This window comes from Phacochoerus africanus, chromosome 2 (genome assembly GCF_016906955.1).
Source record: "Phacochoerus africanus isolate WHEZ1 chromosome 2, ROS_Pafr_v1, whole genome shotgun sequence".
NCBI lineage: Eukaryota > Metazoa > Chordata > Mammalia > Artiodactyla > Suidae > Phacochoerus > Phacochoerus africanus.
Window position 1 is genome coordinate 225948327 of NC_062545.1, and position 13989 is coordinate 225962315.

A 13989-nucleotide genomic window follows, 5' to 3' on the forward strand; every position below is an offset into this window, starting at 1 on the left:
TGACATGGATGGTGAGAATGTAACAGTATCCCATATGGCAGTTTTAGGTAAGTTCTGCCTACTATTTCTCTTTTTAAGTTCACTATTACATATTCAGTGAGTGGCTTCATTGATGACAAGTGAGATACAAAATAAATTAAAAAATATAAAATTATTTAGGTACATTCATCCTGAGCTTGCTCAACTATACTTGAATGCCCACTGTATATAATAAACCACCTGACATTCGTTTTTAACATAACTCTTCTTTCATTTTGATTGCAATACAAAAAGGCATATCTTTTCCCTTTATTTTCTCCAAAAAAGATAAAAGTTGTGGCACCAGAAATGAATATATAAGAGACAGGTGAACTATGACTGTTACCTTGTTTTTTCTTTATAATGATCAATTACAGAAGTGTTGGCATGAGAAGGATGTGGGACGTTAGGTAGAACTGCTTGCTGCCGGCTTATACTGAATAAAAAGGATGCTCTTCATCAGTCACCAGTGATGGAGCCAATGTGAAAAGAAAACAGAATTGAAGTTTAGAATATCTCATTTGTATGCTGGCTACTTTATTTTATTTTGCAATTTATCCCTGCATCCTAAAACTCTTGATAATGGTTAGAAATGGAAAGATGCCTCCTGGCACGGAGAGTACTTGATGCCCCATTCATTCCCAGAGCTCATGGCTTTCTGAAGTGACTAGTGACACACATTCCTCTCAACCCTTCTTTTCCCTCTTTCCCCTCCCTGCCCCATTGAGTGTGAACATGACTGAAATCCCCAGTGTTTGGCATTGCGCCAGATTACATGTTTTCTTGATCTGTGCCCCAGAAGTCACCTTTAACACTTCCCAAGGCATTACTTGTTTTGCTCAGCTAAGAATAAAGCGGGTAAGTTTCAAGGAAAGGGAACAGGTGAATTTGGGGGAGAATTTTAGGGCTGGATTCTTGAGCCTCCTGCCAAGCTTATCAGAAGGTTTAGTTGTGCTTGCTCTCAAAGCTTCGGAAAGCGGACGTTCTGTAGAGTCTCCTCATGGACAGACTGTCCCCTCGGCCCTCTGGCTTGGAGGACCTACTCCTCTGGAAGGGATTTCTCAGGCTTGCTGTGTTCCGCTGCCTGTCGAGTTTGTCACTGATGGAGAAGCTCTTCCTGGTGTGTGCATATGGCGCACTTGGCTCCTCTGCTGAGTAGCTGTTGGCGCGCTCTATCTTGGGAACTGTGATATTGTTGGACAGGGTTCTGTCTGAATTATCACCCTCCTGGGAGGGTATTGCAATGGTGGCTCTCCGGCCCTTGGCCTCATTCTCCTCACTGTCAGAGCTGGGGTGACTCAGTTCTGCTTCTCGCTCAGGATGGCAGCATGATGAGTCCTCCACTTTCCCTCCAAGACCCCCAGGGAAGGTGGCTCTGTCAGCTGTCACTTGAGGGGCAGTGACACACCTTGTGTCAATACAGTCTGTAATACTTGTGTATTCTGCTGTTTTCATGGGCACCCCAAAGTTGGTATAATAGCTCCTCGAAGGAGAAAACATAAAGCTATGAGACTTCACGATGGGGGCCTCTTCTAGAAGAAAGGGTGTGGTGGCTAGGTAGCGGCTACTTTTGGAACGCTCGATGGTGTGGTACATTGGAGGGTCAGTGTCCCAGGGGTTCTGGCATTCTGGGAGGTGGGTGTAGTCTGAAGAAAAAGATCTAGTGTCCATGGTGGTGATGTCCTCGCAATCAATGCTCCGGCTTGGAGGTCTGTCTGTGGGCACAAGAGTTGCATAGGCACTACTTGAAGGAGCTGTGGAAGGTACTGGAGCTGAAAAGCTTGGCTCCCCCAGCCCAAGGATGTTCATGGAATTGTCCAGAGGGTCTATATCACAGTGGAGCTCATCCATGGCAGAGACATAGATATCTATACACGAAGATGGTCTTCTGGAATCAGGAACAATGGCCAAGGTGTTGGCAGGGGCTGCAGGAGCTTTGGATTCTTTTGCTACAGAGTGGGAACTAGTAGCCCGGTGTAGGCTCAGGGACCTTTCTTTAAAAAGACTCTCCAACTTTTCTATCCCACCTTTGTCTTTCATATTGACTGAATAGAAAGAATGGCTTCGCATTCGGGGCATTAGGGTTGGAGAAGTTGGGGACAAGGTCTCCTCACCTGCAGGGTCTATACTCTCTTGGAGCTTGAAGGTGTTCCCCTCCTGGCTGTTGAAGCTGCTCTGCCGGACGATGTAGGCTGCGTCCGTGCAGTCTGAGGAGGTCCGAGAGCGGATTTTGTTGGACTCGGCCCGCTCCAGACCCGTCAGGCGCTCCAGGGCTGTGGCCATGCGCCCGATGAGGTCCTCAAGCTGTGCTAGCCGGATGTCCACAGTCTGGAGTGAAGCCTTCATGCAGTGCTCCCTCTCGTTGACTTCTTCTAGCCGCATGGACATGTTCTCCACCCTGGGCGGGAAGAGAGAACCAGAGTCACCCGGGGCTGGTTCCTCTGTGGGAGGCTGGGGAGCACGGATGGAGGGGATCGGAGCTGCAGCTTGACCTTGGTGCCATCACTGTCCCACCAGAGGGAAACTAAGGGACTACGGGGAGTGAGAGGGGGTGGGGGGAAAGGATGGCAGTGACCCTGTCCCTGAGGATCACAGAATCCCAATCTTTTTGAGCTGGAAGGAGCTTTAGAGATGACCAAATCTGGCATTGCTTAGCTACTAACCACCTTTTCCTTCAGTGAAATTTAATGCTGAACCCCAAGAAATAGACACCAAAGTTGAGTATTTTTTAAAGTGGAATGAAGCCAAAGTCCTACCCTTTTTCCACCCTCTTGGCTTTGTTGTGGCTTGGGGTAGGGCTCAATGACCTACATATATATTAGGGTATTGGTTTATCAATCACTGACAAAATGAGGATATTGCATTTGGATGACTTTTCCTAGAATTTCACAGTCAGATTATAGTATGTAGCTATTCCTATTGCAGTGTACATGTTAAGATTTTTATTCTGTGGACTGGGATTATTTTTATTTTGCATTTATATAATCTTGTATTGTTATTATTTACAATAATCTTTTAGCATGTAGTGCCTCCAAAAGAATTCCTTGGTCCTGTTACTGAGTCACCTGGAGTTGATCTACTCTAACCCAATCCTTTCGATAATAAAGGAAAAACAAATATCAAGACATTTAGCCAAGATTACATACAGTAATTTGTGGGAAACTCTGTAGTGGCCATCAATAAGTAAATTATCCTACTCCCCTCTCTCTCTTTGGGTAGCTGATCACAGATGCTTTATATTACAGTTATTTCTCCAGGTCTTAACCCTCCCCACTGGAAATTTTTAAGAGTATGATCTGTCCCATATTCCTGTTTCTGTTTCCATGTTGCCAGCCCCAATACCTGCCAGGTGTCAAAAAAGGTTCAATGGGTCAATCACTGTGATGAGCATTATTTCAATTGTCTAATGGGTTGCCTGGCTATTTATTTATAAAGACAGAGGCCATATATTTAAAATAACATTGTGCCATGTTTTTCCCTTGCTCAAATTAACTTGGAAAGGACAAACCAGAGCCAAGTTTTGGTTCGAGCTCAAACATTCACTTTTAAATGCCCAAAGGCAAATCTTTTGGAGAATCTAAATAAGATTATTCACAACTTTTTTTGGAAAGGATAGAGATTCTTTTCCAATACTCCCAATATGCAGGGCAAGTCACTTGACTGCTGACCCTAAAAAGGTATAGGTCTGCATCCTTTAGAAAGAATGGTGGCAATTGGAGCTGGGTTGCCTTAGCTGCTGTGATGGTGGTGGTGGTGGTGGTGTGTTAACAATAGCAATACATTTCAATGCCGGAAGAAGGTATGAGAGGCCCTCTCTGAGGGATCTATAGGCTTTTTAAAAGATACATTCTCTTCTGCTGGCTGGAATGGGGGTGTGTGTGACTCTGTTGCCTTGGAGCACACTTCTGCCTTTCTTAGCAACAACCCCCCCTCAATTCACTCTATTTACCTATTCTGCCCTTTTATCTCTCAGCTTCCCTTCACCCAGTCTAAGGTACTGGATTACTCTCAGGAGCCCTGCTTTGGAAACTTTTTTTTTTTATTTTGCTTCTTCCTGTTTCCCCATAACCAATCCAGTACCTCTCGGGGGCCAGCCACACTCTGCCATCATGCCTAGGTGTATTTCCAAAAGAACTGTAAATCAAGAGATTCTATATCTGGCAAACCCAATGCTTTTCATGCAGCGATCATAGATGATTCAGAAGGAAAACTCAACTTTTCTCTGTTTAACTTTGTTTCATGGTATAAACATTGCACAAGAAAGAAATTACTTTCAATAATACATTTGTGTATCTTATAGATTTACATTCACTTTTTCACCATTTTTCACCATGAAACCAAACTTTCACCATGAAGTTTGATTTTGCAAGTATTGCAATTTCATTTTTTTTAATGCAGTAAGCTTTCAGTAAGTAGATAACATATTTCATTAAAGTCAGGAGCAGGAGAGATGGTATAATTCTGCAGAATGAGAAATTCTGTTCGGGATACTCTAGGTATTGGGTCCACCTAACTTTTTAGTATTGGCAGGGTAATGAAAGGCAGCAGCATAGTTTTCTTCCTCCTTTTTCTTTCCTTTCTTGGAGTCTGATGTGTAGAAGTTGGTATGGAAAGAGATAAAGATGCTCTCTGAGCATAACTGCATGTGATCATTGGTTTGATCATGGTGATATATCTCCCGGCATAGTGGGGAACCCTTCCCTGCATCCCACCTCACTCTAGCCCAGGGTCCAACACTGCAGAGAAAACTAGCAGGTGAGAGGATGTGCTAAGGCACCAAGAGGCAACAGAAGAGTAAGGACTTGGTTGTGGGGAGTAAATAGAACTCACAAACTAAAGAGTTCAAGAGGATGGGAAGAAAAGAGAGGAGGTACAAGGAGGAAGAGACTCCTCTGGGAAAGCAAGAAGGTGCACAGTGGGAGCCTCAAGAGCAAAGATAAAGCATGGCTCCAGAGAATGGAACTAGGGGAGCAAAGCCTTCTAGACAAGGGCCAAGGAGCTACTCTTCACCAATTATTAACTCTTCTGTGGGCTCTGAAGTGCTTTGGAATATAAGACTTGAACAAACAAACAAAAGGATGTTTGATCCATTTCCTTCCAGAATTCTGGATGTGTTTAGCCACCTAATTGTGTCATCAGTTAGGTCATGGATATAACTGATAGGAGTTTAATGTAGGAGTTGTAGAAGAATAAAAGTTCTCAGAGTCAAATTTATACATGCTTGTTCCATAAATAGAGTTCTTCCCTTAATCTCTAAAAAAGAATTCTTGAAAAGTTAATGGTAAGTGGGCCGGCATCTCAGATATAAATAGGTCTGAGGAACGAACCAAGAGTTTCTGTTCATGATTGTAGTTTTTAAGAGTTGGTTCTGGTCAAGTAAGTCAGGAAATAAAATGCAGATAAAAATGATAAGAATTTATGGATCAACAAGAATCCTCAAGGAGATAGATATGGGAAGTGACCACGTAAGAATAAAAGCTGGAGGATGGGGAGGCGGGGACTGTAGATAGGAAGATGTCGCATGGAAGGGAAAAATTTTATGTTTATTTCCTTCTTTCAAATCTCCAGACCTTACATGGCTTATTTCAGAATAACTCAGGAGGCAACCACAATAGGGATCCAATAAAGCCCTGGAAAGATGTGAGGTGGCTCTTCTTCCCAGGAGGCCAAGAAAGTGACAGCCAGGAGCCTCTCAGAGGGGACTTAACAGGCTGGTGACAAAATCCAGGTAGTAAGACAACTAGCCTGTAACTGCCACTGTGATGAGGAAAAGGACATTCAAAAGATGATTCTGATGGCACAGAAAATTTCAACTTCAATAAGTCATTTCTTAAGGATTTTTATATTACCTTCTAGAAATTGATCTTCTTTTCTTACAACCTCAAAATGTAGTTAAAGGAAATATGGTATAAGGAAAAAGAGAATTGTCAGTTCTTTCTTGTTCTAAATTTCAAATATTCCCTGGAGTGCTAGCAGTAGGGTGGGTGTAGGATGAAGAGCAAAAACAATCCCACATCACATGAGCCCAATTTCGGGGGCTCTCATGACAGAGGTTTTCAGTCAAAGGCAATGATGCTGAGCAGCTAAAGCTAACTCTTGCTTATTCACAGAATGAAAGTTATTCTGTGAACTACTTGAGTCCTTTAGGGTTATCTACCCTTCCCTTTGGGCTAATTTCCCTTCTCACTAACTCTGGGACACAAAAGGGGGGAAAAGTTTAAACTCAGCTCCATCACTGGAGATCAGCTGTAGAAAAAGACATGGTGGCAAGTGAGTGAAACCCATCTTTTTTGGCTTACACATGTTTTTGATTATTTATAAATTTCATATAGTCTAAGTTATTCCTCTCTCTTATGAAAAATTATAAGTTGAATGTACTATCAATAGCCATGGGTTTAATGCTTTTTTGGATCCAAGTGAACTGAAAAAAGGGTCGAGAGCACATTGCTTTGCGAAAGATAAATATTAGGTTAAAAGATGACAACAAGGAATAATGAATATCACTGTTTGCTTAAATTGTTACTGTCGGAGTTCCCGTCGTGGCGCAGTGGTTAACGAATCCGACTAGGAACCATGAGGTTGTGGGTTCGGTCCCTGCCCTTGCTCAGTGGGTTAAAGGATCCGGCATTGCTGTGAGCTGTGGTGTAGGTTGCAGACGTGGCTCGGATCCCACGTTGCTGTGGCTCTGGCGTAGGCCAGTGTACAGCTCCGATTCAACCCCTAGCCTGGGAACCTCCATATGCCACGGGAGCGGCCCAAAGAAATAGCAAACAGACAAAAAAAAAAAAAAATTGTTACTTATTCAAGGAGAAAATTTAAACTGAAACTTCTGATGAGTGGACCCCTACAGGTGGGGTGACAGTGAAATAAACTGGAAGCTTTAGGTTAGAGGTCTGAGAATCAAATTCCAATGGGCAGGGCAGATCAAGTATGTAGGTGAAGAAGTCAAGGCATAAGAGAACAGAGGCAGGGGTTCTGTGGCAGCAGGGAGCATGCTCAATCCAAAGACATTCAGAGTGAATTTTAACAATCACTGTAAGCCCCACGCAACAGCCCTCTGTGGGCAGATGCTGCCCATGAATGACCAGTTTGCAAATTATGCTTGAAATGAGTTAAAGGAACCAGAAAAGAACCTCCATCTGTGATCACCAGAAAATATAGGTAGCCCTTAAAAACCAGAGGGAAATAAAAAGAAATGCCAGGCGATTGCAGATCAGAAATATTTTCCTGGAGTTCCCATCGTGGCACAGCAGAAACAAATCTGAATAGGCACCATGAGGATACGGGTTTGATCCCTGGCCTTGTTCAGTGGGGTGAGGATCCAGTGTTGCCGTGAGCTGTGGTGTAGGTTACAGACACGGCTCGGATCTGGTGTTGCTGTGGCTGTGGCATAGGCCAGCAGCTATAGCTCCAATTAGACCCCTAGCCTGGGAACCTCCATAGGCCACGATGCAGCCCTAAAAACCAAAAAAAAAAAAGAAAAAAAAAAGAAATATTTTCCTGATATTCCACATTCTTGGGTCCTAGGAATTATGAGAGTTTGACATCAATGCTAGGCAGCATTTCAGAATGGCTTAGTAATGGGTAATTAAGCAGATGGTATCTTTTGAGTACTTTAAAGAGGTAGGATTAGTTAACAGAAGACTACTTGAGCTCAATATTAATCTTGTCTCTCTTTTGAAAATCTAAATTAATAGAAAGACACAGAGAGACAATATTTTGATTAAAGTACATTGTGACTTTAGCAGGGAGGTTGACACAGTGGGCTGACAGGAGAAATGTGGATATCTGGCTAGCTGACTAACCAAACGAGAGATGGCAGAACAATGGGCCATGTCATCATGAAATACCTTAGATCTGTCTTGGTCCACTGATCTGTGCTGGTGAGCATTTTGGTGGGTTACGTTGAAGGCATAGATTTGCTTATTAAGCAAACAATGATACAAAAATGAATAGGTTGAAATATGAATAGACCTACAATAAAATCAGGATCCAAAGTAGTCCTTAAAATGCTAGACTAATGAGCCCAAGAGGGTGAAAGTTAAAGTTCACAACAATGAATACTAAGTCCCGATTTTAGGTTAAAAACAGACATTTCACAAGAAGTTTGAGGATATTTGAATCAGCTCATGTGAAAAAGCCCTGGTTTTAATTAGTTGTAGGCTCACTCTGACCCTCTGACTTGGCTGTGTTTGTAATGCAATCTCATAGCAAATAAAATGTATAGGTCAAATAACAATCACCAGTTACCAAAGCATAAGATCTCATGCATATTAGCTCAACTTTGAAGAGTCTACAGTTAGGTATTAATATTGCATTTTACAGATGGGGACATAGGTTCAGAGGAGTTAAATAACTTGCTCAAGTTCACACAGCTAGTTACTGCAGATTTAGTATTTAAATCTTTCCATTATACCGTGTTCTCTCCCTTGAAACATGGAAAGATTTACCTGTCCTACTGGACTCTGTATTAGCCTGGCCGTAGTAGACACACAAAAATCATAAGTGAATAAATAAAGGAGCTGAATCTAGGCTCTAACTACAACAGAGAACTAGGTTCTATTTAGACACCACAGTTACAGGGTGATGTTGACAATTTAAAGTGCATATTGAGAAAGTGAGCAGGGTGGTGGGAGAGCTACTGTATGCGTAAGTAGCTAAAGGATCTTGGTACATTTATTTTGGAAAAGACAAAGCAAAGCGGTGAGAGAGTAATGATCTTCACATATGTGGAATATTTTCTCAGAGAGAAAAGAATTTAATTTTTTCTGTATTTATTCATAAGGCTGAGGCTGTTTCTCCTCTTTCCAGGAGGTGTTCACCTAGAGCCTGAGTGTAACTGGCCTATTCACTCTTTCAAAGCAAAGTACTTAGGAGTTCTCTTGTGGTGCAGTGGACTAAGGATCCAGCATCACTGAAGTGTCCTGGATCGCTGCTGTGGCGCAAGTTCAATTCCTTACTCGGGAACTTTCACATATTATATTCCTACCCCCAAACCAGGCTCTTGGTCAGGTGTGTTGGAGAAACACTGCGTTGGGTAAAGGTAATCTGTACTCAAGATCCTCCAGAACTTTTTCCAAATATAAGGTTCCAAATTTACATGCTCCATAGTAAATAAATCTGCACTGTTCTTTACTGCTTTGGATTTTGCCCATTGTGTTCCATTGGTGGTTCCCAAAATGTGGTCCAGGACCAGCAGTATCAGCATAGGCATCACCTGGGGACTTGTTAGAAAGGCACATTCTCAGGCCCCACCCAAGACACAGTGAATTGACACAGGGTAGGGGGTGGGGAGGAGGCAGATGCCCAGAAACCTGTGTTGTGACAAACTTTCCATGTGATTTTGAGACCTCCTCAAGTTTGAGAACCACTGAGTTAGATGTTTCTGCTGTTCCTGCCTTGAGTGTAGAGTGGAACTCAATGAGACTGTGTTTTTGGGGCCCTGCCTTGATGCCTGGCACACACTGAAAGCCCAGTATACATGTATTAAAATAGAATTGAACTAGTTAAAGGATCACGAGCACAGAATCTGATGGAACAAACTCCAAGGATTGGCTCTCTTCAGCCAAGAGTCAAACATTTCCCAGAAAAGAAGCCAGTGACTACTGCTGCTTAATAGCCTAACCATTTGGTTATTTTAATGTAATTATCATTAGCTATTGTCCCAAATTAGTGAGGGCACTAGTAATTCACTTAGCTCATTATATGCTTGAACTGTATTAGTTTAGATGCATCATGGTTGTTGCTATATAAAAATGGGAAAGAGGGATTTTTCAGAATCAAGTTCCTCCAAAGTGTAAATGATCTCTTAAATATTGTATTGAACCCTATATATATCATATAGGTACAAAAATATGACAATAATGATTTAAATAGACAACTATGGAAATATCTCTATATTTCTAAAAAGATTCATGCAAATACAACTTGTACAAATAAATTGTATTTTAAAGGCAATAGCAAGAGGAGAAATACGGGACTCACTAAGTGAAGAAATCCTTTTCCAAAGTTCTTAGTAAAGAACCAGCTCCTAATTTTTCTGATTTAAATCTCTGAATTGAGGTTCTCTAATACGAAGGGAGAATTATATGATGTTTATATACTACATAGAATGTAGATTTACCTTCTGCAATTTAACATATGTATTTGAATGTGTCTTTATACATTATCTATCTATTTATCTATCATCTATCTGATGTAAAGAGAACAGGTGATCTTACTTGCCACTTAGAAAGAACATGACCTAGAGAATCTGTGAAATGGATACAATGGATCCACTCTTCCCTTGGTTGATCTCTGTTCCCTCATGCACCTTGTGGTATTTCTAGTGTTCTGAGTACAATACTAGTGTTAGAAAAATGTTATTTTTTTTGGTACAAGTGCAAAACACACCATGCCCACCACCACCAACAAAAGCAAAACCTCAAACAAACACAGACAGAAGAAACAGGAGCAAGATGCTGCCTAAGCTTAGGTTCACTACACTGGCATCTGGGCTTTGGCATGAGCTTGTCCTGGTCCTCTAGATGCTCAGCTAACACCTAAGACACAGGAAGCATGCACCCGCATCCTGCCCTAGATTTCTGGAAATTGCTCACCCTCCTGAAAGGTGGGGCTCTGTAACTACCCAGAGAGGAACAGGGTCTTGGAGAAGAAGTTCTCCTGGAAGCACTTGTAGGTGATGGTGTGGGGGGGGGAGAGCCTCAGATGGAGATGCTATAGTTTCATTCAAAAGGAGGTGGTGACAAGGTCACAGTTCACATGCCCTGGTATTTGTACCTCATTCTTGTTCTTTGGAGAGGTGAAGACTTCCCTGCATCCTAATATTCATTTCTCTATCTTTCCATCCTCCCAGGTCTGTGGCTTTCTGAGCTCAAAGAGTATGTCAAAGGCCCATGGATATATGCTTTGGAAATGTCTGAGCAATGGACAATGTGTCCACATTGCACAATTTCCTGGGCACCACATGACTACATGGCCATTAATATACAGCTTTTTCAAGGCCTCAGCATGGAAAGATCTTTAGATTTGCAGCTTTTTCCTCTGTTTGTTAGGAAATTGCTTCACATCATATCATCATAAAATGCCCTATTTTGCAATGACAGATGTATATAAAATCTGTGCATGGCTTTACATTTTACTAATATTGGATGAATACCTATGGATACAATCACTCAATGAGACTACATTTTTTAAAGAAATAAAGGGCTAGGGACAGAAAAATCCCATTTGTGTCATTTCTACAGAGCCCCCAGAGAACATACAAAGTGAATAAGCAGACAAAATGCCATTTCATGAAAACTAGAGGTAACTGACTCAAATCTTAGAAGTCTGAGTCATATAGCAGCTGAAGCCATTAATATATCATCCTTTCTCCACTATTTATAATCTGCTTCTGCCATCTTTATACTGCAAATACTTAAAATTTAAAGCCACATCAATGCTTTGTAGCACTCGGGATGTTCTTTGGAAGAGTGGTTGCCCATTGCCGGGTTTTGAATGTGTCAGCCTGGAATGAAGTGTGCATTAGTCTACAGCAAAATAAGGAAAAGAAGAAAATGTAAGTTCATTTGCCTAAAGTTAGATTTATTAAAGGTAAAGGATTCTCTTCATTTTGAGACTGTTTTTCTTACAGCCCCACTGGTCTACAAAACTATTTGGTCAATGATATCTAAAAGTATGTAATAAGTAGCTAGAAAAATCTGCTTTTAGTTCTTTGCTTTTATTTTGGTCTATGAGAAAAAAACCCACAAAATAATAAAGTACCCTCAGCCATTATTCTAATGAACTCACAAGTCCCTTGTTATTGTTTATTCAGAAAGTATTAGGCATATATATAAGCCAGGCACTAGGATTGTCTTTGCCTTTGGAAAAGATGCTCAGTGATCTACATGAAACACAAACTTTCCGGAGAGCCTTGAGCTGGGCTAGGTCTCTCTTGGTTTGTGTCTAGGTCAGAACTTTCCTATTTCTTCCTCCTTTTTTGGGGGGGGTGCACCTGTGACATACAGAAATTCCTGGGCCAAGGATCACAACTGTGACCTATAACACAGCTGCAGTAATGCTGGATCCTTAACCCACTGCACTGGGCCAGGGATTGAACCTGCACCACCAGAGAGACAATGCCCAATCTTAACACACTTTCCCCAGCAGGAACTCTAGAACTTTTCAATTTCTGGTCTGAGCCAGCAACTCCTGCCCTGTCCTGGACTCAGTAATCTCTAGCTGCTACCACCTGCTAGCTAAGTCTAGGATCTATAAGTCTGGAATTTTGATCTATAGATATTTCAGACAATGTTCTTTTCTCTCATAATCTCAATAATTTCTTGTACCACAAACACCAGAGGGCCTCTGTTTTTTGTGGTCCTGCAAACAAGGTCAATTGATAAGGCATGCCATGGCACAAAACATCCCCAGGAGGCATGGGACCAGGGAACACACCTTTCTGAAGTCACCCGTATCCTCTCATCATTGGATGAGTTGAATCGATCATCCTTTTCTCTGAAATATTCCTCTATGCACTGCTCTTCAAAGTCATGCACTTTCTTGAGCTCATCATCAGTTATGAAGAGCTCTGTGGAAGAGAAATGAGAGAAATGAGGTGGGGAAGTAAAAGCGATGGCCTCTGATGCACAGGCCTGATGGTATTCCTAATCTAAATTAAGGTGAAGGAGAGGAACCCAGATTCTTTACCATCTCAAACTAAATCCAAATCCAGTTGGGCAATTTATGTCACTGTCCTTTCTCTGTGCATTAGACTCACTATGGGTCTCTGAAGCTCAGCTGAGTAATACCTGGTTTACTGCAGAGACCCGTTAGAATTACATACATTGTCAGGCCAAGAATATAGCCAAATCAAGGAAAGAGAAGCTATGCAGAGAATGGAGGTTTCTTAAAACTCAACTTTTGGCTGAGGAGTGTGTCAGAAAGACACTGTTCATTGGCCTGACTAAAAACCCCTTCCAACACAATTCCTCCTTTCCCTCTTCCCACCACTGAGGCTGGAAAGCCAAATACAAGCATTTCCAGTGTCTCTCAAAGCGAACAGTAACCATGAGACCTGGTTTGGCTCAAGAAACAACAAAACTCTGCTGCAGGAAGGGGTTGAGTATTGAGAAAAAATTTTGCTTTCCTGATAAACTGGGGATATGTGGCTGGGTCTTTTTACATTTTTTTACCTTTCTGCTTCTTTCTGCCTTCAACGTGAATGTGATGACTGGAAGTGAAACAGCTATTTTACTACCCCAAGATAAAACAGTGTGACAAGGAATAGCTGAGCCTAAAAATAGAAGGACTCGGGGTCTTTGACTTCAGTGAGTCACTGTTGAGCTCTGGGCGGTTTACCTTTTCACTTTTGGTTGTGTTAGAAAAGTAAAACCTTATCTATTTGTGTAACTATTAGTCTGGTTTTCTGTTGATAGCAGGTAAATAAACTCATAACTGATAAATAGCAGTAGAAAGAACTCAGAGGAAATTCAAACCCTTTTCTACTCACTTAACTGGGTATTTGAGATGGAAAGAATGATTTTTAGAATTTTTAACCTCTCCCCAACTTTACAATTTTAATGTCTCAAAAGATGTCAAGGATTGCTGTGTCAGAGAAGTTGTTAAAAGCTTCAGACTTAGAGAAGCATTTGATTATTAAGTGGCTTTGGTTTCAAACTTTCATTGCAATAGTGATCGCCTGCAGGTTAATTCTTGGGCCACAACCCTAGAGGCTCTGGTTCAGCAGATTTAGTGTGGGTGGTCTATTTGACACCCTTTGAGAGACCACAGTAGCTCTGCTTGTATGGGGCTGGATTCCCAATGGTTCTTAACTGTGGGTGGTACCCAGGGGACATTGAGGAATCTGCAGGAGCTATTAGTATTCAACATGTGGAGGCTGGATGTACTAAATCTCCTGCCATGTGTGGAACAATCCTATGAAGAATTATTCCACACGCATGCCAATCCAGCCTCCTTTTTGAAACA

General features: G+C 41.8%; 1 protein-coding gene across 2 annotated transcripts in view; it reads right to left on the minus strand.

Annotated features, from left to right (window-relative positions):
• Positions 1 to 535: 535 nt before the first annotated feature.
• Positions 536 to 13989, minus strand: part of TRPM3 (transient receptor potential cation channel subfamily M member 3) — a 529690-nt gene continuing 516236 nt past the window's right edge. For both annotated transcript variants that reach the window (XM_047767762.1, XM_047767760.1), the window contains 2 exons: positions 12460 to 12592; positions 536 to 2416 (listed from right to left, as the gene is read on the minus strand). In XM_047767762.1, the coding sequence (XP_047623718.1) occupies positions 964 to 2416; positions 12460 to 12592 (1586 nt within the window). In that variant the 3' untranslated portion in view covers positions 536 to 963. The remainder of the gene's footprint in view (positions 2417 to 12459; positions 12593 to 13989) is intronic.